The sequence below is a fragment of the Theileria annulata genome, chromosome 4 (assembly GCF_000003225.4).
Source record: "Theileria annulata chromosome 4, complete sequence, *** SEQUENCING IN PROGRESS ***".
NCBI lineage: Eukaryota > Apicomplexa > Aconoidasida > Piroplasmida > Theileriidae > Theileria > Theileria annulata.
The window spans coordinates 656,293-682,381 of record NC_011098.1 but is presented as its reverse complement, the minus strand read 5'-3'; the positions used below and the strand labels follow the sequence as shown (position 1 = coordinate 682,381).

General features: G+C 34.1%; 11 protein-coding genes across 11 annotated transcripts, besides 9 other annotated features; 5 read left to right on the top strand and 6 right to left on the bottom strand.

The window, feature by feature from the left end:
* Positions 1-222: 222 nt before the first annotated feature.
* Positions 223-1,380, bottom strand: TA07935 (uncharacterized protein; the record flags this gene model as incomplete). The annotated part of the gene is made up of 7 exons (XM_947916.1): positions 223-380; positions 435-599; positions 706-784; positions 815-932; positions 965-1,145; positions 1,180-1,283; positions 1,346-1,380. 7 exons carry the CDS (start codon positions 1,378-1,380, stop codon positions 223-225), a joined length of 840 nt encoding a protein of 279 aa, XP_953009.1.
* Positions 439-507: a sequence feature (4 probable transmembrane helices predicted for TA07935 by TMHMM2.0 at aa 39-61, 68-90, 175-197 and 204-226).
* Positions 526-594: a sequence feature (4 probable transmembrane helices predicted for TA07935 by TMHMM2.0 at aa 39-61, 68-90, 175-197 and 204-226).
* Positions 1,015-1,083: a sequence feature (4 probable transmembrane helices predicted for TA07935 by TMHMM2.0 at aa 39-61, 68-90, 175-197 and 204-226).
* Positions 1,102-1,145: a sequence feature (4 probable transmembrane helices predicted for TA07935 by TMHMM2.0 at aa 39-61, 68-90, 175-197 and 204-226).
* Positions 1,180-1,204: a sequence feature (4 probable transmembrane helices predicted for TA07935 by TMHMM2.0 at aa 39-61, 68-90, 175-197 and 204-226).
* A 236-nt stretch (positions 1,381-1,616) lies between the features above and the next one.
* TA07930 (uncharacterized protein) lies at positions 1,617-2,330 on the bottom strand (the record flags this gene model as incomplete). Its single annotated transcript, XM_947915.1, has 1 exon — positions 1,617-2,330. The coding sequence occupies one exon, from the start codon at positions 2,328-2,330 to the stop codon at positions 1,617-1,619; it is 714 nt and encodes a 237-aa protein (XP_953008.1).
* Positions 1,650-1,718: a sequence feature (3 probable transmembrane helices predicted for TA07930 by TMHMM2.0 at aa 85-104, 152-169 and 205-227).
* Positions 1,824-1,877: a sequence feature (3 probable transmembrane helices predicted for TA07930 by TMHMM2.0 at aa 85-104, 152-169 and 205-227).
* Positions 2,019-2,078: a sequence feature (3 probable transmembrane helices predicted for TA07930 by TMHMM2.0 at aa 85-104, 152-169 and 205-227).
* A 259-nt stretch (positions 2,331-2,589) lies between the features above and the next one.
* TA07925 (DNA-directed RNA polymerase II subunit, putative) lies at positions 2,590-6,838 on the top strand (the record flags this gene model as incomplete). Its single annotated transcript, XM_947914.1, has 13 exons — positions 2,590-2,650; positions 2,688-2,822; positions 2,918-3,029; positions 3,062-3,609; positions 3,674-3,877; positions 3,936-4,382; positions 4,412-4,528; positions 4,564-4,947; positions 4,987-5,478; positions 5,510-5,656; positions 5,710-6,165; positions 6,228-6,365; positions 6,408-6,838. 13 exons carry the CDS (start codon positions 2,590-2,592, stop codon positions 6,836-6,838), a joined length of 3,672 nt encoding a protein of 1,223 aa, XP_953007.1.
* Positions 6,839-7,348: 510 nt separating this feature from the next.
* On the top strand, positions 7,349-9,171 carry TA07920 (uncharacterized protein; the record flags this gene model as incomplete). The annotated part of the gene is made up of 2 exons (XM_947913.1): positions 7,349-7,718; positions 7,751-9,171. 2 exons carry the CDS (start codon positions 7,349-7,351, stop codon positions 9,169-9,171), a joined length of 1,791 nt encoding a protein of 596 aa, XP_953006.1.
* A 35-nt stretch (positions 9,172-9,206) lies between these two features.
* TA07915 (uncharacterized protein) lies at positions 9,207-10,074 on the bottom strand (the record flags this gene model as incomplete). The annotated part of the gene is made up of 6 exons (XM_947912.1): positions 9,207-9,340; positions 9,370-9,476; positions 9,506-9,582; positions 9,621-9,713; positions 9,743-9,957; positions 9,996-10,074. 6 exons carry the CDS (start codon positions 10,072-10,074, stop codon positions 9,207-9,209), a joined length of 705 nt encoding a protein of 234 aa, XP_953005.1.
* Positions 10,075-10,626: 552 nt separating this feature from the next.
* On the top strand, positions 10,627-12,741 carry TA07910 (MAC/perforin, putative; the record flags this gene model as incomplete). Its single annotated transcript, XM_947911.1, has 10 exons — positions 10,627-10,911; positions 10,941-11,176; positions 11,206-11,408; positions 11,451-11,869; positions 11,899-12,038; positions 12,080-12,197; positions 12,244-12,346; positions 12,376-12,464; positions 12,494-12,572; positions 12,602-12,741. The coding sequence occupies 10 exons, from the start codon at positions 10,627-10,629 to the stop codon at positions 12,739-12,741; spliced, it is 1,812 nt and encodes a 603-aa protein (XP_953004.1).
* A 476-nt stretch (positions 12,742-13,217) lies between these two features.
* On the bottom strand, positions 13,218-14,932 carry TA07905 (MAC/perforin, putative; the record flags this gene model as incomplete). The annotated part of the gene is made up of 6 exons (XM_947910.1): positions 13,218-13,347; positions 13,376-13,524; positions 13,557-14,193; positions 14,223-14,431; positions 14,484-14,683; positions 14,713-14,932. The coding sequence occupies 6 exons, from the start codon at positions 14,930-14,932 to the stop codon at positions 13,218-13,220; spliced, it is 1,545 nt and encodes a 514-aa protein (XP_953003.1).
* A 149-nt stretch (positions 14,933-15,081) lies between these two features.
* Positions 15,082-19,042, bottom strand: TA07900 (DNA-directed RNA polymerase I, second largest subunit, putative; the record flags this gene model as incomplete). Its single annotated transcript, XM_947909.1, has 9 exons — positions 15,082-15,387; positions 15,417-15,706; positions 15,782-17,584; positions 17,615-17,765; positions 17,798-17,992; positions 18,023-18,296; positions 18,340-18,565; positions 18,597-18,836; positions 18,871-19,042. 9 exons carry the CDS (start codon positions 19,040-19,042, stop codon positions 15,082-15,084), a joined length of 3,657 nt encoding a protein of 1,218 aa, XP_953002.1.
* Positions 18,161-18,229: a sequence feature (1 probable transmembrane helix predicted for TA07900 by TMHMM2.0 at aa 236-258).
* A 334-nt stretch (positions 19,043-19,376) lies between the features above and the next one.
* TA07885 (coatomer delta subunit, putative) lies at positions 19,377-21,407 on the top strand (the record flags this gene model as incomplete). The annotated part of the gene is made up of 9 exons (XM_947908.1): positions 19,377-19,503; positions 19,537-19,682; positions 19,722-20,057; positions 20,111-20,243; positions 20,273-20,349; positions 20,381-20,524; positions 20,587-20,907; positions 21,003-21,051; positions 21,250-21,407. The coding sequence occupies 9 exons, from the start codon at positions 19,377-19,379 to the stop codon at positions 21,405-21,407; spliced, it is 1,491 nt and encodes a 496-aa protein (XP_953001.1).
* Positions 21,408-21,517: 110 nt separating this feature from the next.
* On the top strand, positions 21,518-23,912 carry TA07880 (uncharacterized protein; the record flags this gene model as incomplete). Its single annotated transcript, XM_947907.1, has 4 exons — positions 21,518-22,909; positions 23,212-23,373; positions 23,401-23,445; positions 23,475-23,912. The coding sequence occupies 4 exons, from the start codon at positions 21,518-21,520 to the stop codon at positions 23,910-23,912; spliced, it is 2,037 nt and encodes a 678-aa protein (XP_953000.1).
* Positions 23,913-24,001: 89 nt separating this feature from the next.
* TA07875 (cardiolipin synthetase, putative) lies at positions 24,002-25,762 on the bottom strand (the record flags this gene model as incomplete). The annotated part of the gene is made up of 8 exons (XM_947906.1): positions 24,002-24,129; positions 24,158-24,345; positions 24,379-24,506; positions 24,547-24,747; positions 24,807-25,244; positions 25,315-25,478; positions 25,520-25,607; positions 25,637-25,762. 8 exons carry the CDS (start codon positions 25,760-25,762, stop codon positions 24,002-24,004), a joined length of 1,461 nt encoding a protein of 486 aa, XP_952999.1.
* Between the last annotated feature and the right edge of the window lie 327 nt (positions 25,763-26,089).

The following is a 26,089-nucleotide window of genomic DNA, read 5'->3' as shown; positions in this document are numbered from 1 at the left end:
CTAAAAAGATATCTTCACATCTTACACATTATTCCCTATACTTACTTCTTTGCCTGAACTGCTAAAAATATCTAGAATTCATGGAATTAATGCCTATGTTTATATCTACACATTGACCAGAATAAAAAATTAAAATATTATGTGGTTAAATTATTCTTTAAATATTATACTTTACACTCTTTATCACATCTTTTACATGAGTGTTATTGGCGATATTCGTAATTAAAGCATTTCCTCAGTTCTAATCCAACTTCTGGAAACTCTCAACTTTACATAGCTGATGTTAACAACCCAATCAGATATGAAATTAGCCCTACTACGAACCCGTTGAGCGTCATGTAAAACGCTGAGCGGAACTCGTTCTGTTTCAAGTATTTTCCCTGAAAATTATTACATCCCACGTAATCTTTGTTATGTGAATATGTATTAACTTACTTTGAAGTATCCCAGTAATGCTGAGCCCAGAACACTGAAGATTACGGTGAATAAAAATGTGAAGAATTCGCCGTCGGTTTCTTCCTTTCCAAAGAGTACAAGGAATAGGTAGCCAACTAGGGGGAATAATCCCATTACTATGAAACTTAATGCCATCATGAGGCCTGAATAACATTTATTAGTTAAAATTAAAAAATTTATTTTTGCCTATTAGTAAAATTAGTTTCTAATACAAAAATAAACATGATTATTTGGTCTAAAAGTACTAACTTTTTTTCAAGGGCGTTGACTCTGTTGACTCAAGCATAATTCCTAACTCTTCGACCATCATATGTTTGAGGAAGAAATCCTAAAAGAGCTTATAAAGTTTAATCCAAACCTTTTTCTTAAAAGAAACTTCGACCAGTGTATTTGCTTCTGATTTTGAGAAGTTGTACCGTTTTGTATATATGTCAAACATCTCCTTCTGCTCAACCTCAGGGCAATTCAAAATCTCACTAAATTTATAAATTATTTTAAATTAACTAACAATTCCTCTCGAGCCTTTTCTGAGTTCACAAAATCCAATTCCGCTTTCGTACTTATGTATTCACCGTATGCCATCGAAAACGCTGAAGCAAGAAGGCTTCCAAGCGATAGGGAAAGGATCTTTTGCGGTGTAACTGCAGCTCCAACTGCTCCAGAAACAACGGCAAACATTGTGAGGACCCCTAAATTAATTTTATTGGAAAATTGATCACATACCATCTAGTCCTCCGAAAACTGCAGTTTTCAGGTAGGATCCTTTGCCCTCTAAGTGATTCTCTCCATGTTTATCCTCTTCCAAGTCTTGTTGTGTCGATGGGAGCCTAAAAATATCGATGATTCAAATATTATTGTTGTAATGTATATTTATGCAGCTATAACATACACTTGATCCTTTAACAAGGATTTGCTTGAAACCATATTAAAAAATTAAAATTAATATTTTCTCATTTTGAAATAAATTTGGAGAGAAATTGAGAGGATTTTGGAAAATATATATTTCTCATAACTTGAGTTAATAGTGCTGAAGGTACAACATCAACTAATAATAGCTACATGTAAGAAAACAATGATGCTATAAAATACAGAATAATATAATATATTTTTTAATAGTATAAAGTATTTTTTTAGAATATAATCTGTGTGTTGTCAGAAAATTATTTTTTGGTAAAGAGCGTCTTGAGATATGGTAGGTTGTAGGCCAAATCATAACCTAATAATCCACAAAAAAGCGTGGCGGAGAGCGTTCTGAAAAAGGAAGAGCCATACTTGATAACAGTCTTGTTGAACACTACTTGAGCATCTCTTTGAGGATCAGGTATAACTTCTCCATCTTTGTTCTTCTTTGGCTTGGAAGGAGAAGTTAGAACTGGATAGAGGTTTAAAAAAATTGTTCCATAGCTGAAATATCTTACTATAGTCTTTTTCGTTTTATCACTAAGATCGGTCCAAAATTTGAACCCATATTCTGGAACTAGATGTGCGTTTTTTTTCTTCAACAAAAGGTAGAAATTCTTCAAAAACCTCGGATAGTATTCTGTTAATGCCTCATGTTGCCTCAAGTAGCAAACAAACCCTCCGAATAACAAAGCAAAGAAATACAAATGTAACTGTAAGTATCCATATAAACGAACTGTATTCGGGTCTCCTTCCTCAACAACTTCTTCTGTATCATCAACAGTATCAACATTCGTGTTAGGTTTACTTTTTTCTAATGCTTTAGAATCCTTTTTATCTGTATCTAATGTTGGAACACTCTTCAATTCGTCTTCATCATCTTCGTGATCACCTTTTACAAGTGTTTTAAGCCTATTAGAAGAATCCGATAAAACACGATTCTTTCTCTGATAAGCCACATTGGTGTTGTCCATTTTTATTATCTAATTTAAATAAGTTTGTTCTAATAATCTTATATTAAAAAGTACATAGATGTTTTTTCCTTTAAAACTTTATGTATCTCAATTTATATCAAGAATCAAAAGAAATACAAATAAATTACAAAGCTAATAAATTTGTGTTTTGGTTTCTAGAAACAAATTAAAGTAAAGTAAATATTATTTTGTCGAGATGATGGTGGGGAGGCAACAATACCAATATCAAATGGACTTTTATTGAATATTTAAAATATAGATGGATTCTGATTTTTATTTTTCTACCACACAACATGTTTCTGGATCGGAAAGGTTATCAGGTTTGTTTAAAATCCAATAAACTAATGTTATTCTTAGAATCTCAACTTATCACCAGCACCTATTCCGAATATTCACCAGAAAAATATAATATCGAACAGGATCTCGATCACTCTCAATATTTAAAGCGTGATGATGAAAATTTTACAGAAGAAGATACCTGGAAGGTCATAGGTATATGAAAAGATAATTTTAATTACTTAATTTTTGTTAATTAGTATATTGAGATTTATTTATAAATTATATTAACGATGAAATTTAATAATTAGGTTCATTTTTTAATGAACACGGACTAGTACACCAACAAATTGAAAGCTTTAATGATTTCATAACATACCGTATGCAAGAGATTATAGACTCACACCCTCCAATCGAGATCACGTATTCAAAGTATATAATAAACGATTATACAGACCGCAACCAAATTATCGACCAGAAGAGGAGGTGGAAAATAGTGTAGTGTACAAGTTAAAATTCGGCCAACTATCGCTAAGCAAGCCTTCAGTAGAGGAGAAGGACGGAGTGTTTAAACACATATGGCCACAAGAAGCGAGACTGAGAAATCTAACATACGCCTCGCAAGTATATATTGATATTGAACAGGAAACATACATTAATGAAGATGGAAAACTTACACAAACAGACTCAACAGTGTACCCAAGAGTACCCCTGTGTAGAATGCCAATGATGCACAAGTCGTCATACTGCTGGACGAGAGGACTTAATGATCAGGATTTGTCAGACATAGGAGAGTGTGTATTTGATCAAGGAGGCTACTTTGTTGTGAACGGAGGAGAGAGGGTTTTAATAGCACAGGAGAGAATGGCGAACAATTTCGTCTATGTTTTCAATAAAAAAAATTCAAAATATTCAGCAGTAGCACAGCTTAGGTCACAGCCTGATTTCATACAGGGAGTTACATCACTTACAATCATGATTTCAAATTCCCAACTCACCAAAAGTATTAAACATAGTGATACTAGCTAGTTTTATTGGATTGTGTATTCTACCTTAAATTTTTTTAGATAAGATGGTGGCAGTACTCCCGTACATAAGAAGCGACATACCAGTTCCCATACTTTTCAGAGCACTTGGGTGTATCTCAGACAGGGATATACTCCAGAGAATAGTCTACGATTTCTCAGATACACAAATGCTGTCCTTGATGAGATCAAGTCTCGAAGAATGCTCAGAATACACCTCACAAGAACAGTGCCTGGACTTCATAGGTATGCATATGCTCAGTGTTTAATTAAATTTGATGAAATAATATAAATGTGTAATTAGGTAAAAGAGGCCCGACAGTGGGAGCACTTCAGGAGGAAAGACTAAATTTCGCAAAGGAAACACTACGCCGACATTTTTTGCCGCACGTTGGAACGGAGGTGGGGTCTGAGTCGAAAAAGTGCTTTTACCTGGGTTACATGATACACAGGTTGCTCCTAAACCAGCTGGGACGTATAAATGAAGATGACAGAGAACATTTCGGGAAAAAAAGACTGGATCTAGCGGGATCACTGATGGCAAGTAGTTTTGGAACTTTGTTTAGAAAGTTGGCTAAGGATGTAGAAAGGTTCCTAAAAAATCAAATTGATTCAGGACGCTCATTTGACGTGGCAGGAGCGATTAAATCCTGCTCACAAATAACGCAAGGATTACAATATCAACTACTAACAGGTACACATAGTAAAATAATTAAGATAAAATTTATTTTATTAAAGAAATTTACAATATGTAAATTTGGATTTTAAATGTTGATTTAGGGAACTGGGGAAGAGATAAGGATGGAAATGTAGTGAGAACAGGAGTCTCACAAGTACTCAATAGACTAACGTTTGCGTCATATTTGTCACATCTGAGGAGGCTGAATACACCACTAGGTAAAATTTTTTTTAAAAAATAGTAAAAATTGTAGGAAGAGAAGGAAAAATGGCGAAACCAAGACAGTTACATAATACACACTGGGGAATGATCTGCCCAGCAGAAACACCAGAAGGTCAAGCAGTTGGTTTGGTCAAGAACCTAGCGTTGATGTGTTACATCAGTGTGGGAAGCCTGTCAAGCACAATCCTGGACTTTCTGCTGGAGTTCGGAATGGACTCCCTTGACGAAATCAGCCCAATTTTGATAAAGGATAGAGTAAAGATATTCCTGAATGGTACCTGGGTAGGAGTTTTCAACCAGCCAGATTCGTTAGTAAACGTACTGCTGGAGCTGAGAAGGAAGGGAAATATAAGCAGCGAAACATCAATAGTGAGAGATATCATGTCAAACGAGATTAAAATATTCACAGATTCAGGTAATAGAAATTTTAATGAATTTTGAAAAATTATTATAGGGCGATCAATGAGGCCATTGTATATAGTTGAGAATAACAGACTGTTGATAACAAAGAGACATGCTAATATGATAGAAAATAATCAATTGACCTGGTCAGGTCTCATGGAAACTGGAGTGGTAGAATATATCGATTGCGAGGAGGAGGAAATATGCATGATAGCAATGTTCCCAGACGACCTTGTTAATAATAACAACTACTGTAACAGTTACACGCACTGTGAAATACACCCGAGTATGATACTGGGAGTGTGTGCATCAATTATACCATTCCCAGACCAGAACCAAAGCCCAAGGAACACCTACCAGTCAGCAATGGGAAAACAAGCAATGGGGGTGTATAGCACCAACTATAATCTAAGAATGGATACACTAAGCCATGTGCTGTATTACCCACAGAAACCACTAGTGTGCACAAGATCAATGGAGTTTTTAAGGTTCAGAGAACTCCCAGCAGGAATTAACTCCATAGTGGCAATTATGTGCTACACAGGTAAACTCAATTTGATTAACAAGATCTTTAGGTTACAACCAGGAAGATTCACTAATTATGAATCAGTCTTCAATTGATAGAGGACTGTTCAGATCAGTGTTTAACAGGACATATTCATCAGAGGAAAAGTACTTGGGAAGTACCGTCATCGAGTCATTCACCAAACCAACATCAACAGGTAAATCATTAAATTAATAATTATATTTACAATTAAAATAAAATGAAAATTAGGGAAATTCTTAAATTTGAAAAGAGGAGATTACTCGAAACTAGATAACGATGGACTTATAGAGCCAGGAAGCAGAGTATTGGGAGATGATATCATAATAGGAAGGTCGTCACCAGTGGAATCAGACCCAAATAACCCACAATACACGCCTGAAATGAACTTGAGAATGGACTGCAGCTGTTGTCTGAGACCCAACGAAAACGGAGTGGTGGATAACGTGCTCCTAACAGTAAACAACAAGGGATGTAAATTTACAAAGGTCAAGGTGAGAAGTATCAGAGTACCACAAATAGGAGATAAGTTCGCAAGCAGACATGGCCAGAAAGGAACAATAGGAATGACATTTAGAATGGAAGACCTCCCATTCACGTGTGACGGAATAGTACCAGACATTATTATGAACCCACACGCAGTGCCGTCAAGAATGACAATAGGTCACCTGATTGAGTGTTTACTAGGTAAATTTTCATTCAACAGCTAACCACTTAAATATTTTTGCAGAAATTCATTAATTTTATAGGTAAAGTTGGATCTCTAGTTGGTATGGAAGGCGACGCAACACCATTCAGTAAAATGACACTAGAACAGATTTCTAACCGTTTGTTCAAGTGTAGATACTCAAGATACGGAAATGAAGCATTCCATAACGGATTCACAGGTTCAATACATAAATATATTAACTAAATTAATGAATAAATAGGTAATTTGATGGCCAGTAAGATATTCGTTGGCCCAACATACTACCAAAGGCTGAAACATATGGTAGAGGATAAAATACACGCCAGGGCCAGAGGCCCAGTAACAATGTTGACGAGACAACCAACTGAAGGACGCTCAAGAGAAGGTGGGCTCAGATTCGGAGAAATGGAACGTGACTGTATGATATCACATGGAGCGGCGAAGATGCTCAAGGAAAGACTGTTTGACCAGTCAGATGCATATAGAGTACACGTATGCAATTTCTGCGGACTATTATCGGTAGCCAACCTAAACAACAGCTCCTTCCAGTGCACAGCCTGCGACAACAAGACCCAAATCTCCCAAGTCACAATTCCCTACGCCTGCAAACTACTTCTACAGGAATTAATGGCAATGGCAATTTACCCAAAGCTAATTTTAACTGAAGCCTAGTTTAATTAGGCTGAGCCTAATAAACATTTCAACGAAAACAGCATTTTAATTTTTTCCTAGAAATCTCTATAAATATACATTAGTTAGATTAGCTAAAATGAGTTTCTTCAGGAAAATAGTACATTACTGCCAGCAGATGGAGGAACCTGGGAGAAAAAAACTAGAGAAAAAAGAGAAAAAGAGTAGATTCCAATATTTTTGATAGCGGAAAAAATAAATGAAGAAAAAACAAAATATCTGTTCGTAAAAAAGAAGATGTGTTGGAGGAAACCAAGTAGGACAAAGCATGGAGTGCCTAACTGCACTGGGACTTGCACGGAAGTAGAGACGCAAAATCCAGAAAACCAAACTCGAAAAGTAAGAGAAAATACGAAAATATAAAAATAACAAAAATCTTGAAAATAAAAATAGGTATGGTTGCTTAGATTAGAGGACCAGAGTTTAACTGTAAAATACATACACATTTGGTAAATTTTTGTAAATAATGATCAATTAAATCATATAAAGGAAATGCCGGATTGTATTCACCGGAATCCGACCTTACAGGTCATATCTATGCCGAAAAAAGATAAAATGAACATGATCATGGAAGTGGTAAGACAGTCTAATATGATCAAGCCAAAAAACTATAAATCGGAGCAAAATTTTGGAAACCAAAGATTTGACAGAGATAAATATAATTCTTTGATGAAAAAGTCTATCTATGATCTGAGGTTAAAGCGGGCTCAAAAGCAACTCAAAAATAAGGATCCACTACAAAAGTTGAACTTCAGACAACAGTCCGAAGAGATTGAAACACTGATCGATATTATTAAAAGGTCCGGGAATTTTGAAGAAAAGGGTGTCCGAATACCCATGGTTCATGTTCCACTACCTAGAGGTAACCTTATTTATGAATATAATATGTTTCAGAGTTTTTCGAGCTTAAACCAATTATACCCTTGAAATCAGACCGTAAAACAAGTAAAGAAACTCATAGGACCTCCACTAAATTAGTTACAAAGCATCCTGAATTTAATAGATTTCCCCCTAAAAAGTCGTTTGAACAAAATATTAACAAGCAACCTCCACAAAGTTCTAGTTCAGAATTCTTACCTTACGACACCTATTTGGACCCTCTACCTGAAAAGAAGAACGAAACCTCAATCTCAAAAACTAAACTTAAACAGAGGTCTCGTAGTGATGAATGGCTAACCTTTTCAACAAAAGTTGTAAAACCAAAGCTTAATAAATCAGCTTTAACTAGTGAATTGCTTTCAAATTTTGATAAACCAACAACATCATTATCCAAAATGGATGTTTCTACATCTACAAATGATCTTGAGGAATACAAAGATTCCAAGACTTCGTTGGCTAGAACATCAACGGGTAAGTCTGATAAATCTACCCAAATGGTTGAGCAACTCAAGGATGACAAGTCTGCACATCCTGAGATTATTGGGGAAGAATTCGAGCTATTAACTTTAACTCCTGAAAGAGATTTATCTGCCACCATAAAATCTGATAAAGACGGGGAGAATGAAGTTATGAAAGTTAAATACTTAGAACCGGAAACTGATAAAACTAAAAAAGAGCCTGAACCGTTTAAATCGAGAACTCTAAGAGAAATGTCTACAATATGCAGTGAATATGATTCTAAAAACATTGAATCAAGTCAATCATTTGATATGATTTTGGGTGACGATGAACTTTCAGAACTGAATGAATTAACGGAGTTACAAATTATCGAAAACTCATGGACCATAATAGATCCGATGATTGACCCGATTGGAGACTCGGAAAGAGTTAGTTTGATGAAATTATCGCATAAAAACCGGGGAAGTCCTAGGTCCGATAAGCTATCAGGCAGAGCTGATGGACAATATGAGGATATTAGTGTTTTGAGTAGCAAATCAAGTAGAGCCCAACCAAGGGAACTGAACGGTTCTGAAGTTAAGTCTGAGAGGACCAGAAATATTAAGTATTTAGATTCTCCCATTGAGCCTAAACTAACACAGGATCGTAAATTCTCAGAAAAGAAAGATGTTTATAAAGGCGTTGGTGAGGATAAAGAACCTGTGGGTTCAGATCCAGGACACACATTCCAAAATGACGAATTTGGCCGCCTCAGAACGGTATCTAAAGAGGATGAACTGTACAATAGTAAATCAGAAGACCCACTAGAAGCAAACAAAGAAGGTAAAACAAAGAAAGATAAGTCTGAAATGGGTGAACGGAAGAGGAGCAAGAGCAAATCCCGCAAAAAGAGTAGAAAGATCCTACCAGATGTGAAGCTAAGTGAGTACAAGGGGTTCTATGTAGTACACACCACCAACGACTGGACATTTTCTTAATTTTTAATTTAATGTGTATTTTATTTACAAGATAATTAATAAAACTTAAATGGCCTGCGCAATGCGCTCTTCAGCGCAGGTATGTAGTCCTTATTCCAGGTGATTCTCCCTGGAAGGTCTGAGTATTTCCTCTCGTAACGCCAGTTTGGAACCCTGAGTTGCAGAGTTTCTGAAAATTTTGTAAACCTATTAGCAAACCTTTTCTCAGGGGTTGGAGCTTCAGTTCAATTTCCTCCATTTCACTCTCAATCTTAGAAACAGTTTTAAGCCATCCTGTTTTAGACAATGAGTCATGCGATTTTGATCTATAGGTTATGAGTGCTTGAAAAATAACCTCTTAATTTTGAAATTAAGTTCATTTAAAAGCTCCTTTAGCTTGAACAGCCTAGTCTCTAGAACTTCCTTTTCTTCCTAAAAGCACGTAATTTAATTGTTTCTGACATAAATACCTGAGATTTCAGAATTTGTTTGGCTCGTAAACACTGTTGGTGTATCTCTCTCCTAGTTATAACACCAAGTATACGTTTCATGGTAAGTTTAACCTGAATTTTAAATCCTTGGTAAAAATTACCTTCTTGAGCCTTCCGTGTTTTGGTGGCTTAACATGGTTCTGAAGTGCAGCCCATCTTTCACCTAGAAGAAGATTCTTCTCCTTTAAACATGAAAAGTAAAGGCTCCTTAAATCCTCGAAACTTTTTTGCCTTAGAAGGTAGGAAGGCCAAGGGTAACCAGTGGTAGAAAGTTTCTCTTTCTGGCTAAATGGAGTTTCTGGGTCGAGATAACCACCTAGGTATTAATTTGTAAAAACTAATATATATTGTTACCCTTCCACAACTCGTCAATTCCCCTTCTAGGAATAGAAGAATATATTTTTTGATATCTAAATAATTTAACAAGATTCATTAATAAATGAACTTTGAATCTGTTTGATCATATATAATAACATGGTAAAAAAATTCTGAATGATTATGAAACCTGTTGTGTTAAATACACATTTTTGATTAAAACACAATTTTCACTTTAAATTAACTAAAAATTCATATATACATAAAATTAAAAATTATTTAACAAGATATTTCATTTAATACTCTATATTTTCATAAAATTTCATTTTTCCTAGATTCTTAGATGTTCCTTCATAATTCTTTATACATTTTATAATTCCTTCCTTAAATTATTTCTTTAGTGATAAATTATGTGTTCTTCCTTACTATTTCAACTCCCAGTTTAACCTAATAATGAGAGTCAAAACTTTAACAGCCTTTTTTATATTCATTTGTTTTCCTAAATTTTCTTATTCACTTGTCAATTTAAATCATTTAGGCATTAACTATTCACACCCTTATTATATAAATAGTGAGGGAAATGTAAAAAATAACAAAATTGAAGGTTTGTGTGTGAGTGTGTGGGTTTATACTTTAAATAGAAAACCGATTGGACCAAGATATAGAGGATATGATGACAAATAACATTAATAACGAGTTTGATCATGGCTGTCCTGGTCTTGGTATTTATTCATTGTATCCATTTTATGTCATAGACTACCTTGGAGTTGGTTATGATTCAATTTACGCAAATTCGGTTGGCGGTGATTCTACTTTGTTAGACCCAGGATATAGAGCTCCTATAATAGAATTTGCATGGAGAAAGAACTCGGAAGGATACTCTCCTACTTTAGGATCATTGCACCCAGTAGGTGGATGGGTCAGACCTGTTTTTTCATGTAGTAGATCAACTAAAGTAACTAAACTTAATATCAGAATAATTAGATAAATGAAATAAGCAACTTGGAAGAACTTAAGGATTCGTTATCAGCAAGTACTAAATTGAATGGAGATATTCCAGAAAATTCATTTACTGGTTCCTTGGAATACAAAAACGCCGTTATGAACTCAAAGTATGCATGCAATTTTTTACATGATTTTAGATCAAAAAGGCAGAAGATATACAATAAAACTGAGCAGTGCGTTAGATATCAAGTCGGAATTCCCTTAAATTTAAAGTGGTATGAATATTTTTTAATATATTTTCAAGGGAGTACACTGAATATTTTAACCACATTGTTTCCAAGCTTCCAGTCTTAAGCTCTAAATTAATTGAAAACTGTAACATTGATAATAAATTGAATTTGTCTGATGAAGAATGTAAGTCTATTAAGCCGTGGATTAAATTTTTTGAGGTGTTTGGGACTCATTTTAATAACCAGCTTACTCTTGGTATATACATTGTAGTATATTGTATATAACATAAATTGTATGTATATTATATAATGAGTTTAGGTGGTAAAATAAACCAAACAATGGTATTTGATTCTTCAACTTTAGAAGGACTTAAGAAAAAGGGAATAGATATAGAAGCTGAGGTTAGAACTGAATTGGGTTCAGAAAATGGCAAGTTGAATCTAGACATGAGTGGTTCAAAAGCTAGGCTTGATGAAATTGGTCAAAAGAAAATGTATGTGATAGGTGGTAAAATGCCTAATTTCCCAATGGATGATAATGAATTTGCACACTGGGCAGAAACTGTAGCTGAAAATCCAATGCCAATTGGAGTTGTTTCAACTAGTTTAAAGACATTAATCAAACCGGCTTTGCACCCATCTTATGACCAAGCCCTACACCAGTATGCTATACTGAACGGGATAAGTTATGAAAAATTAAAGATGATAACCGGTAATTCAATTGAACTTTCGAAAGAGGTGACTAATTTAACAGAATATTAATTCAGATTGAAAATGGTACTACGATTGTTTCATGGAACAACAATAATAAAATCAAATGTCCTACTGGTTCAAAAACCCTCATGGGCATTTCCCTTATTTTCGGGGGTGAAAAGTTACTAGGAGTCAAATATTGCAAATCTAAAATGTTAATAAAATAAATATCATTTTTTACCTAATGATTTACAGGAAAGAGTGTATAATTCCAACATATGAAAACGTAGAGAACTCACTTAGCTGGATAACTTGTACTTATGGGTTACAACCCGAAGTTCAACAAGTAACAAAGATATCCAAAAAGGATGATGTACGGAGTTTATATACTAAATAAATTTTAATATTAAAATTTGTAGAAAAACATTGAACTAGAGTGCCCGAATCACTCAATGATACAAATCGGATTAGTGATTGTTACAGTTGACGGAGTAATTTCATCAACAAAGGAGTGTGAATACGGTATGTAAATAGACAGCAATGAATTTTAGGAAGTAAATCTTGCAAATATGATCTTGTTGATAATGAAACTTCTTACATTTGGGCACTATGTTATTCACATTTGGAAAAAGTTAATAAGGTTTACAACAAAATCATATTTGTGTTTAGCTTCAACTAAAAATTTTAATTTCCAGTATATCTAACGATGCAAAAATTTCATGCTCAGATGGTTACAAAATTATTACTGGTAGTTTATTTACATAATTGATTTGTCAGGGCATGTTTCATATTTTCCAGAAAAGGACACTTCAAACTTTGACGACACAGAACCCTGCATGAAACACACTCAAAGTTGCTCTTCTAAATCAAATAAAAAGAGCATAATCTTTGCATTGTGTAAATCATCATTATATTAAGTGTTTAATACATGTTAATTACTGAAAATTCCCCAACCGAAAGATAATTTACAATCATCATTTGTGATAAGTTTACACCCGTTGGAAAACGGTTGACATGCTTCTACTTTTGATTTTTCATCTATACAAGCAGAAAATCCTAAAGTTTTTATATACATTTGGAAACAAACCAGAAAGTGTCTTTTTATCATTTCCAAAATTGATCTTGCCATCTTTGACCATCCGGCTTTTAGTTTCAACACTCTATGAATTTAATTTTTAGTTTTATATGTGAAATAATATAATTTTTACTCTTAATTCAGGCAGTCTTTTGTCTGTACAGATTAAAATTAATGGCCCATTTTGTCCGGTTTTACAAAATGATTCGCCAGTTTTACACGGTATCATTTTGTTGTCCTTTATCGATATACTAAATCCAGTAACAACTTCATCTCGATCGTCACATTTCAAATTCTATGAAATTCTTGAACATTTTGTTATTTTACATTTTCACCATTTTCATCATTTACATATTTAGTTTTGAATTCAAGGCCCAGTGAGTTCCCGCAAAGTGTATATATAATTACTGTGGATTTTTCCATAATTTCATCGACAGTGCAAAATTTTCTAAAAATTATAATTAATCAAGCATTACTTGTATTGTATGCATGAATACACAGAGGTGGTTAAATCTTCATAAATGTTTATAATGAATCCAAAAAGTACTCTTTTCCCATTTTGACATTTCGCCACAGGTATTTCATCATTTTTGTTTGTGACTACTACCTGTTTCGAATTTACCAACTATACGTTTTTAATAATTATATTATGTTTACCAGTGATTTTATGGTCATAAGCCTTTTTTCCTTTTGTTCAATATCCCAAGGAAGAGCTTTGTTGAGTGTTATGTAGAAATTCAATGCTTCTTTGAATGAATTATAATATGATCTTGGCAAAAATGTACTTATTGTCTCCACATCAATCTTAATAGGCATTGGATATCTAGGAACTGTTGATTTCCAGTTTCTTATTGATGATGGTGAAATCTGCCTATCTGGGTGAATTCCTCCCAAAACACTAAATTTCAGTTTTGATGATTTTTTAAGTTGCTTTATTTCACTTTCATCTGACTTTGAAGCTCCAACCGATATGTCTGTTTTAACTCCAGATATGACAGCTCCAATCACTGCGTTTACATCAAATCCTTTGTTTGACAGAGATTCAATTATACTTGATGGAACACTCAAGTATCGAGTTAACTTTCCTCCTAATATATATTGGTTAATTCTTTGCTCACCCAAATGAACTTGAACAACAACATGGGTTCCGAACTCTGAGAAAAACTCCATCCATTTGACCAAATCCTTGCATTCTTTTATTCTTTTCTTGTATCCCTCTGGTGTACACTTTTCATAATCTTTAATTTTCTTTGGTAATTCAGAAACTGATAAATTAAAATCCTCGGTTGTATTCCTAATTAAAAATTTCCAATGATTATTTACCAATCAAGTGTTGGAGGTATTCCTGCCGCATAGGTGAAACAGTAGTATGTGTTTGTGTACAATTTATTTTTTCTGTTTTCTGAATCAGCTTTTAATTCTTGATATTGTGTGTTCAATGATCCTGTTCCAACGTTAGGAACCTTTACGTCAACTTGCACGTCGCTTTCCGTCACATCTTTTAAATTACTTATTGACTCTATTTCAGTCACCTAATATACCATTATACACAATAACTAAAATTTTTTATGAATTTATGTTTACATTTTCAGACTCTCCACACGACACTTTAGGCCTTACCCATCCTCCCACTGGTTGTAATGAGTCCAGACTATTCGTAACTCCCACATCAGTTTGTGCCCAAGCAAAATCTATGACGGGGGCTCTGTATCCCAAATCTTCTCCTTGTTCAGAGTCCCCCATGGTGTTTGCCTTAATTATATCATATCCAGCTCCCAGGTACTCTTGAAAATTTGTTAATATAGTTTCTCACCTAATCCTACGACGATTTTTGTCGTTTTAAAATTAATTGAGTCGTTTTCCTGTAAAACATCAACTCCTGTCTTCTGTCTCCCCCTTTCGCCACCATCATTTTTTTCAATTAAAGAATAGATTTTCGGTTCTTTCAAACTTGTATTTAATTTATTTAAGTGACCTTTCCCATTCTCTGCAATAAAGATAATAGCAAATTTTATAAAACATAAAAAATTCATTCTAGTTCCATTACGTATCAAATATATTTTATGTATCATATTATGAGTCGATTTTGGATCCCAATTGTGACAAATGTAACTTTATTCCAATGTTCATTGTTGCTAACTCGTTTGCGACATATCTAAATTTGATTATTGTAATAATTGTCTTACCTTAAGACGTATGGTATTGTTACCAATTTACAGTTAACTTGGCATATTGTACATATTGAGACTTGGCGTTTGGTGTTTGCCTCCAGGGACGATATTGACGGTGACAGTATAGATCCACATTTAGGACAAACGTAGGCCATATGCGCATCCGAACAGTGAAGAAGTCTATCTTGAAGCAAATTTGCTGTTCCATGTGCTATGAGTGCATCTCGTTCCATTTCTCCAAACCTTATACCTCCAAGGTTTTTCCTTCCCTTTACTGGCTGCTTCGTTATCGTATCCACTGGTCCAGTCGCTCTCACCTGTACATTTATATTTGAGTTTAAAATACCTGAGCTTTATCTGAGACCATATGTCTTAGCCTCTGGTAGTATATCAGACCCACGAAAATGTGTGTTTGTATCTCAGTTCCCAACGTTCCACAGTACATCGATTCCGTTCCATAGTATTCATATCCGGCTGAAATTAGGCTCTTCCCGAAATAATCAACTACATCCACCTCTTCCATTTCTTCATTTCCCTTATCATTGTTTTCTGAATAATACGTCTGGAAACACGTTGAGTCCTGGGGCTTTCCGTAAATTGAGGCAACTTTCCCGGCCATTCCCTCTATAAGCTTTCCTAAACACAATTTTACAAACCATCTCAATTGTATTTATGGAAATATTATATTTAATGACACTATTTAGTAGATACCTATAGTCATTCTCGATGGTAGACCGTGTGGATTAAATATGACGTCTGGAACAATTCCATTTTCTAAAAAAGGCATATCTTCTGTGGGCCAAACTGCTGACAAGATTCCCTTTTGCCCGTGTCGGCTCGCAAACTTATCTCCTACGATTGGCGACCTCAACACTCTCAGCTTAATTATTGCTCTATCATGTTTTAGTCCTGGGCAACTGATTTTGTCTCCCACTGTAAGATCGGATTTACCCACAAGTGTGATTTGGTCTACTATCGCTGGTTCATCTGTATACTTAACAACTCTATCATTCATTATATTGTTTTTTCCCTTTTCTTCTATTCTGTAAAATGGACTGTTTTTAGTTAGTTTTTCTCCCAGTCTCGGCAACCCGTCGAAATCCAGTTTCTTGACTATTAGTTTACTATCTTTATCCATGTTATTGAAATATTCGACCGTTCCACCTCTTTCCTTGTTACTTGAGTATTGTGAGTTTAAGTCAACAACTTTAGACTTGTATATGAATGAGTTAAAGAGTCCTCGATCTACTGAAGCTTTATTGAGTATCATTGCATCTTCCATGTCAAATCCTGAATGTGCTATAATTGCCACTACACAGTTCACTCCTGTTGGGTAGTCTTGAAATCCCATCTTTTCATATTCCTTGGTTGCAACTAGTGGTCTTTGAAGGCTTGTTAGCACATACGTTTTCACTTCGGATCTGTAGAACTGGGAGTGGAATGGGATTCCAACGCTCTGTTTAAGCATTTGGCACTGGTACATGTTTCTCGGGCTTTGGTTATGATTACTGAATGGAGTCAAACTCGCCGATAGGCTCAATATACAGCACATATCCAACTCCACGTATTCATAAAGAACTGGGCAGTTGTCCAGTTCATTGTCCTTTAGACTCTTTACAACCTTTGGAACTTGAACTTTATTCATAGCACTCGGGTTCGACTGTAAACTTAGTAGTTTATTGTGGGATTTATTCAATTCATACTCGTTTATTGCTATTGTAGACCATAACTGGGTAATTGGGCCTATTAACTCAATTTGGTTATCCTTTATATTCCTTACTGGCCTCACCAATCTTCCTGGAAACGTCATGATGTATATCGATGAGAACACTCCAAACTTATCTCGCATTGCGCAGGTTTCAAAATGTTTACACATGCCAAACTTCTCGAGGTTTTTTGCCGTCCTTAGCTTATCGTAAAACTCCTCCACTTCTTCCACATCAACGTAGGCCACTGGTATTCCGTCAACTACCAATGGTATTCTATCGTTCCCTCCGTTTACTTTATTTGTTGATCCAGTATTATGCAGTCGTTGTGATTTTAGAAATGATTTGATTGAGTTAAGATATGAGGGTTTGTTTGGAGTCGTCACAGCCTTCGCATATTGTGACAGGTGCAGTAATAGACCACATGGTGCTCCATCTGGAGTATGTACTGGACATATGAAGCCCCAAGTTTCTCCCAACAGTTTCCTTACTTGTGTTGAACGCATCTTCATGAATATGTTCCCTCTGTGTATTGACCTCAAGTGGCTTGAGAACCTATGATAGTTAATCCTATCCAAAACAATGGCGAACCCTGTACTCTGATTTAGTTCATAGTGGGTGTTGAATGCATTTCCTGTTGATAGGAAGTGATGTATCTTTTTGGTTACTTCAGGTGCTACTTTGTTAATTGCGAAGTTGAACAGGTTCACTGAGTTCATAAACTTTCTTATCATTTCCTCTTCTAAATCCTGGTCTAAAATTTCAGGTTTTCCCACTCCTGTAAAATTCCTCTTGAATCCCCTTTTACCTAATCAAACATAACAAGTATGTTAAATACCTTTCAAATGACTCAAAAAATTATTGATTTCTAGGTTGTACACTGTCCTTATTCTCGTCAGGCAGAGGTATAGGCTCTCCTTCAAAATACATGAATACGACTGTCCTGCTAGCATGATCTCTTGGAATGCAAATGAATCATAACTCTCACTCTATTAATCATTATATTAATGTATGTACTCACCTGAATATTACCGTTCGACAAGTTGACTAATTTATTGAACATGAATAGTAGTGTGCGGAACTTATCAAGGTTAGATTTTGCATGTATAATGACGAAATATTTTATCAGATGCTGTGCGCATTCTTCAAAGGTTGAGCCTGGGTGTAAATATTGGCTTACTTGATTCCAGCAAGCCTTCCCCAACCGGTACAGGTACTAAAAATGAAATATTATGTGGCAAATTACCCTGTTTTGTATAAAGTCTATATCCGATAGTACTGGGTCACATTGTGCCATATCTAGGAATATTCTGTGATACAGTATTGTCATTTCCTGGTTATTTGAGCAGTTTTCCAACAGTTTTCGCTTGAATTCATCCTCGCTTATTAACGGCAACAATGCTCTCAGCAGCAAAAACAGTGGAACCAGAACTACTGAGTTCCTCACGATAACTCTGAACATACACCTTTTATTGATTGTTAGGTGTAGGTAGTTAGAGACGCATGTACCATCCAAATCCCTAAATAATTGTGAAACATAAGCTTTTTTGTATTAATTCTTACGATTGGCATCTCATAAATATTGAGTATTCTGTGAATAAAACATTCTTTTGTGAATTTGATTCCGATTTAAATGCGATTGGATAGTTGGATCTTGGAACTATAAGTTGTCTTATCATCTTTTCATTTCCTCTAATTATAAAATATCCTCCTGGTTCGTCTAAATCTTCTCCCTGTTTGATCATCTCTTCTCCAGATAAACCTGTAAACTTTTTATCAACGAACTTTACTGGTAAATTTAAATTTTGTACTAGGCTAACCTTTCAAATTACATCTATTTGATCTGACCATTATCGGAATATGTCCTACTGGTACTTCCTTTGTGATTATAGATTCAGATTCGAAAAACTTGACCCCGAACGTCACGATCAGTGGAGCTTCATATGTTGTATGGGTTGTTTTTGCGTGCCTTGGGTACATCTTCTGGCTTGTTCCTATACATTCTGAGCCTGGTCTTGTTGGATATCCTATTTTTAGCGATATTATACTAACTTTTAAATCTAAAAATTATTATCTTCCATTATGAACACTCACAGTAAGGTATATCTTTTGGGTTTAAAAAGGACTTTAATGGATCTGGATTATGTGTGATATAAACTGGAGGTATATTATTGACCATATTGAAAGAATAATGATCAATAAATGTGTTGAAGCTCTCAACATGAGATTCTGAAATATTTAATCTATTTTGGTTTATTTCTGGCATTTTCCATCCTAGTTATACAAACCAATTTGTTTATACATATATTTTACATTAATATTCAAATTATTTTAGTCCAGATCGCCATGTGTATCAGGTGGTGGGAAATTGTTCAGATTCTAACCTATAAATGATTTATAATTATAATTTTCCAAATGTATTCCATTTTAATTAAAAGATGAATATTATTAAACTTTATTTAATACATTTTAAACTTTTTAATTGATAATTTCAACCCTTTTATTACTTTTAAATATTTTTGAAAATTTGAATAATCATATTTACTTAACAAACTAATTTACTCTTATTTGTTTGTTTAATTTGATTATTTAATTTTCAAATGAGTATTCTTAGTACTGGGTTGGCCTCTGAAATGAGGATTTTGGTATCTCGCCAGCACACTCCAATGACTAGGGAGGAAATAGAATCATGTTTTTCAAATTTTTTAAGGCTAATAGAGAATAAAAGTGCGTTTTTGCCCAAATAAAATTACATCTTAGGTGGCGACCATACATTTGTCGAAAGCGACAAGAACCGTTTTCTGTATCAACTCGTTGATAATTTTTACGTATTTGTAATGACTACATTGGATTCGAACATTATCGAAGATTTAATAGTTCTAAAGACTTTGTGTGAAATAGTTCAGGTACTTAAAATATACACCGATCACTCAAATTAAATTTAGAATTTGGTTAAACCTGTTATTAACGAAGAGAATATACTCAAGAATATTTTTGATATACTTTTCTACATGGACGAGCTAGTGAGCAATAATCAGGGAGAAAACATGACATTTGATCAGATTAAGGTATACATTGAAATGGACTCGTATGAAGAAAAGTTGCATAAAAAGGTTGAAAAGTCAAAGGTAAAAGAGGAGGAGAAGAGGCGCGAGATGACATCCAAGATGGAAAAAAGAAAACAACTTGATAAACTTTTTATTGACCCTTCATATCCCACTTCTCATTCAAGTTACCAGGAACCTCCGCCTGTTATTCAGGAACCTAAAATTCAATTACAAGTAAAATTATATATTATTTAAAACATATATATATTAAATTTAAAATATTTTAGAGTCGTAATATATCACAATACAACACAATAAAGAAGTTGAAGGAAAAGGAAATAGCTAAAATTGTTGAAGGGGAAGCTCCCGTTGTTGTGCAGATTATTGAAACCTGTAACGGAAATCTACACCTTGACGGAGGTATTTTCTCTAAAAATAACAAATCGTAGATGTTGATTCTCTTAACGTACAGGGGGAACTTGTTACAACAGTGTTTGAGGAGCAAGCACAGTCTGCATCACTACAAGTAAATATTTTAAAATTAAAAAATTTCTTAGTTCACCTCAAATAAGGATATTAAAATGAAATATCACCCAATGGTTGACAAAAAGATGGTTACTAAATCTAAAATTGAGCTTCAGAACGGGTTCAACTTGGCTCAGCCTCTCTCAATTATTAAGTGGAAATATAAACTATCAGAGGTATCAACGCATTTCAGAAATATATATTACACAATTAGATAATCGTTTAAATTTCTGTTTAGGAAGACTTTCCACTCAGTGTTACGTGTTGGCCAAGTGAGGGTACTACTGAGTGCGTTGTAGTGATAGAAATAACAAATAATTCTAACCTGACCTTTAACGATCTCACATTCCAAGTTCTACACTCCAGATTTGACAACATAAAAGTAAACTACAATGAAGGCGGGAATGTGGATTCTAACCCCGACTCATTAGTCTGGGTTGTTCCTACATTTTCAGAGTCAGACTCAGTAAAGTTAGAGTTCTCTACAACTACAGATCTCAACAATATACTTCCATTCACACTAGTAGCAAATTCTCAAGATCCCTTGTCAAACGTAAAGGTAATTATTTAATCAACGCAAATTAATACACAACCATACAATATCTAAAATCATTAAAATATCTAAAATATTTTTTATAATATATTGAATTTTAGGTTTTGGAGTGTTACGATAAAAATAGTGGTGAGGCATTGACTTTCTTGAGTAAAACACAGTCTTGTTTAACAGTAACAATCGGAGAATGATATTTAATGAAATGTTATATTATATTATACATCATTATATATAAATGTGTGAATTCATTAAACATAAAAACCTCCTTTATCGCAAACCCAAAAGTCGGAACGAGAGATTCCACAATAAAATCACATGTATTGACAACACATGTAAAAAGAAGAATAGCAAACCAACAAGTGTACAATAGAGATGATGTAACAATCAGACTTCCATACTACAAAAACCCAAAAAATAGATTTATCAAAATAGTTGAACAAACATCGAATGTAGAATATACTCCAATAGAAAAATTATTAGAGAAGGTTAAGGTAAATTTATATTAAAAAACAAATAATATTAGGACCAAAATACATATAAAGATTTTGCCAAGATTAAGTCAACATTCCTGGAGATCGTCAAGTTAGTTAGATATAAAACAATATGTTATAGATGGATGTGTTTCAAGAGGGAAGAAATAACCTCGCACGAACTGTTCCCATATTTCAGACTCGACGTGCTCTCAAACTCCTCAATGTTCGGAGCGGTGTACTCAAGGTTCCTTAACAATCTGCTTAAATCTTCAAAGGTTTTTAAATCCACACGATTGAAAAATGGATTAAAGCATTATTCATTTTATAGAGATAAAGTGTCTAACGAATATTTATCTTTGGATAATTATGTGGATGTTTTCTTTCCCGTTCTCATGGACCAAAAGAGCTTCTTTCAGAGAGTACTGAACCTCTGTAAGAATAACGACAAGCTAGATGTCATAGAAAGTATATTTAAAGACCACAGAGAACCAAAAATGTCATTAATTCGTGAATTATTTTCTGTCAGATGTACATTTATAAGATCACATTGGGGTTATCTTGTGTCACGCGTAACTAAAATGAATACAAAATCAACACTTGAACTCATTAGTCAAATATGTGAACCCAAAGATATAAAAAATTTCGACTATCTTAAGACAGGAGAAGATAACTTACAGTTTGCAGAAGCCCATCAAGAAACTATAATGAACTTATTTTCCCACGTTTATAAAATATATAGACGTGCTAAAGAAGAGGTTTATGCTAAAAGGAGTTTAGATCCTCTCGGAAATCTGGGAATAGTTATTCTAGAGTCCAGACCTACTGAGGATGAGTTAGCTGCAATATACTTTCTCTGTAAATACCATCTTAGTAATAGGTTTGAGGACATTTTATGCCACTTCATTCAGATCGTAGACTATATAAACAGAAGAATACAGACTAAAGAGTGCGATTACAAATCTATGAAAATGTTCATTGAAACAGTATGCATAATATATATGAAATACATTGTGAAACGCTGTTTTCGATTTGATCGCAGGCTAAGATTGATAATAAAAGAGATTGTCACAGGAAGAGAAAAGATTAATATGGCAATATCAAGTAATGCTAGAGAAGATTTAGCAAACAAGGGCCTGGAAAACTTCTTGAAGTTCTTAAATATTGAGTGCGAGGATCCGAAATCACAAGATTTGATTTACGGGATTATTAGGGATTCAGATAGCATATTTATTTATGACTTTAAAAAAGAACGCTTCGTTTGCGGAAACAATGTTGAAGAAATGGATTTAAGGAATTTTGAGGGAAAGTGCTTGGATAAAGTAAACTCATGCCACTTTATCATATTTTCGAATTCGTTTGACGGAGAAAAGACAGTGAAGGAGAATATCGAATTTATTGAGAAAAATTATCTTGGAAAAATAAAGCATGAACTTCTTCAAACATTTATAACACTTGATTTACCCAATTTTAAACAGAATCCACCACAGCCATTTGATGAATGTGTACTTAGACAAGGCAAGATAGTTACACATCCCGTAAATCCAAAATTATATATGTTTTCTTATGACTGGAGAACCACATGATTTAAAAAACAAGAGTGAAACAGTCAATTTTTACGAAAACCAGCCATTTCACGACCCCAACCATTTTCGTGAAATTTTAACCCTAAACTCAAATAAAATTCTGGAGTAATTTTATATCAAATTATTTTATATTATATTTTACATGTTCATGGTAGGCTCAGTGAATCTTTGAAGAGGGAACATACCGAGTTTATTGATTTTAAAAGGGTACATACAACTAGGGTATTTCTCTACTGCAAACAATAAAATTTTAGATCAAACAGCTTGAACTCGAGAACAACTTACTCAAGAACGAGAACGAAAACCTTTCAAAGGAACTTTTGGGTCATTCTGACCTTTTAAAGGACTATTTTACTCTAAAGGTTTACTCTCAAGACAAAGAACTAGAGTGCTCAAACCTTAAAAACAGAGTCGAGGTTGGTTTTCAGAACTAGTGATTTTAGTCTTTAGAGAAAGAAATTTATAACCGTAATGAAGTCGTTAAAAAGGTACCCCTTCATTTTCAATTAATACTTAGCTTGAATCCCAACTGAAGTCCAAGCAAAATTTTCAAAACCTTAATCTAACTTCTGTTGTAACATCTAATAAGCCATCAAACTTACCCGAAAGATCACTTACCTCACCAATTTGTTTAAGTACATCCGACAAAACATCTGGGTCTGGTTTCCTTACTGTAAACAATGACCAGTTGTCTGAGCCTCATTTGTTCCTTTCGAAATTAAGGTCTGAGGTTCATGGCTTAAAATCTGAAAACCTGGCTTTGAAGGACATGCTAAATAGGACTGGGAAGGTATATAGGAAGGAGTTCGAGAGGCTTAATTCTGAGTTGGAGTGGGCGAAGAAGTCCAATGAACAACTTCAAAAATACTGTTATTTATTGTCTAGTCTTGACTCTCAAGTATCGCAGTCGGAGGTTTCCGACGAGATTGAACGCATTATTAAAATAAACCACTAGTATTAATTAGTTGTGTAACTTGTATATCTTTAATATTAAACATTAATTTACAAATTTTATTATTAATGAGATGTTTGGTGGTACTGACTTTATACAGATGAGATGTTTGAAGTTAGAAACATCTCGCTAACGTTTTGGTCAACGAAAGTTCTGATGAAAGTTTTTTTGAAAACCACGTTGAACCTTTCGTTTGATAGTCCGTCGACCAAATTTCCTTCTACATAATTGTAAACTTTAGCATTTACCTGAAAACCTTGCGATGTGGTATGTGATGCAGTCGTACATCTTGAGTATTTTCATTCTGTTTAGGGAGTGATTTCTAGTATACTCGTAGGATTCCTTTTCATTTTCCAGCTGGACTTGCTTAAGTTTGTGGGCCACTAATGGGTCGAATATACCCAGCGTTATTTCCATATTTCTTCTGCTTGATAATCTGTTTTGGTTTATTAATTAAAATTTTACTAACCTATCCCAGTTAAAGCTCCCAATTGAGCTCCAAATGTCGTCCACCACCATTACCTTTCCATGATAGTGTCTGTTTCTGGTCATGAATACCTTGAAGTTGTTCCCAATTGGTTTTGCGAACCGGCTTCTCTAAATGGATATTAAACTGGTGATTTGGTATTTTATAAACTATTAATAAGACTGGATGGTTATGAGGTACAAAAAACTTCTTAAGAATGTAGTACGTCGATGAAGTGTCACCAGGGAGGTCAGAGTTGCCTGAAAGTAGCATCCTTATATTAAGGTTCCTGTTCTTGGCAGAAATGAGTGACCTTCTCAGAGATCCGGGAGGTATGAAGTAGCTCGTAGATAAATGTATACTATTTGATGCCTATATTAATATATAACCATGGGTTATATGTATAAATAGGACTAAAATAGAATAAAGACCTTGGAAATGACTAGTAGTAATGAGTTAAGAACGTCTTTTTTATTTTTTCGTGTGTTTGATTCAAAGATTTGGACAATAGAGCCGCCCGGTAGTGGTTCTGACCTCTCTGAAAATTTTAAATCATCAGTGTTAACTTTGGCTATTTTAAGTGATTCCAAAAATGACATGCACAGGTCATATACTGAGGGACCATTGATCCTAACATTGACATCAATATATCCCCCATCTCCTCCAAGATCCTCTCCAACTGAACTTTTGCAAATATTAAGTGATCCGCAATATGCGGTTTTTTGATCGATGATTAAAAGTTTCTTGTGGTTTCTAAATGTAACTGGTCCAATAGAGTTGTTCAGTCTTAAAGGGTTGAAAAAGTGGATTTTAACTCCCACTTCTTCTAATTCACGCTGAATTTTACTGGAGAACCGGATAGATCCAATCTAAAATCAAATGTGCTAGTATGAATTTGGTAAAAATAGATATATTGGTTCAAATGAGTAGTTTGTTTACGTAGTCTAATAGTAAAACTATTTTACAGCCGCGTAATGCTGCGTTCTTGAGTGCGTTTGCGAAGATTTCTGCCACGGGCGAATCATCAAAGATGTACATCTCCAAAAAAACGCTTTCTTTAGCCTTATTTATCTCTTTCAGCATGTCAGTTAATGTTTCATTTCCTGTTATTAATATGTTAACTAAAATTTGGTTAATTAAATACCATCTTGAAAAATGTGTACGATATTTCCGGGGCTCATTTTCCCAAAGTTTGAGCTCAGAGAGGTTAAGATTCCATTCCATTTGGTAATCTATATACTTTAATTAATAAATAAAGTACCTCTGAAGCGGAAAAATATTTTAAATTGGAATAGTTTTTGGAATTTAGGGAATCAATGTTATAAATGAAAGAATCGATATCTAGGCTAGGATTAAAATTATTTTTTTTATCATAAAATTTAAACATATAAAATTTTAATGTACATTTAAATTCATTAACTTCACTTAGCTATCATGAAATAATATTGTTATGCCTCATAAAATTAATTTCATTTTACATCAGTTTATTTAATACATATTTTTTCATATTTATAACTATTAACTTATTTTTAATATAAAAATGATATATATTATTTTTAATAGACCCATATCTCTCTATAAATTTTCAAATTTTGTTGGTCCTCCAATTTTTGATTTGTTGTAATATCATTCAAATTTCCGCTCATATATATCTAAAATTTAAGTATATATATAAATGAGCTTTTATTCTTGACAAATTTGAAGGGTTCTTAAC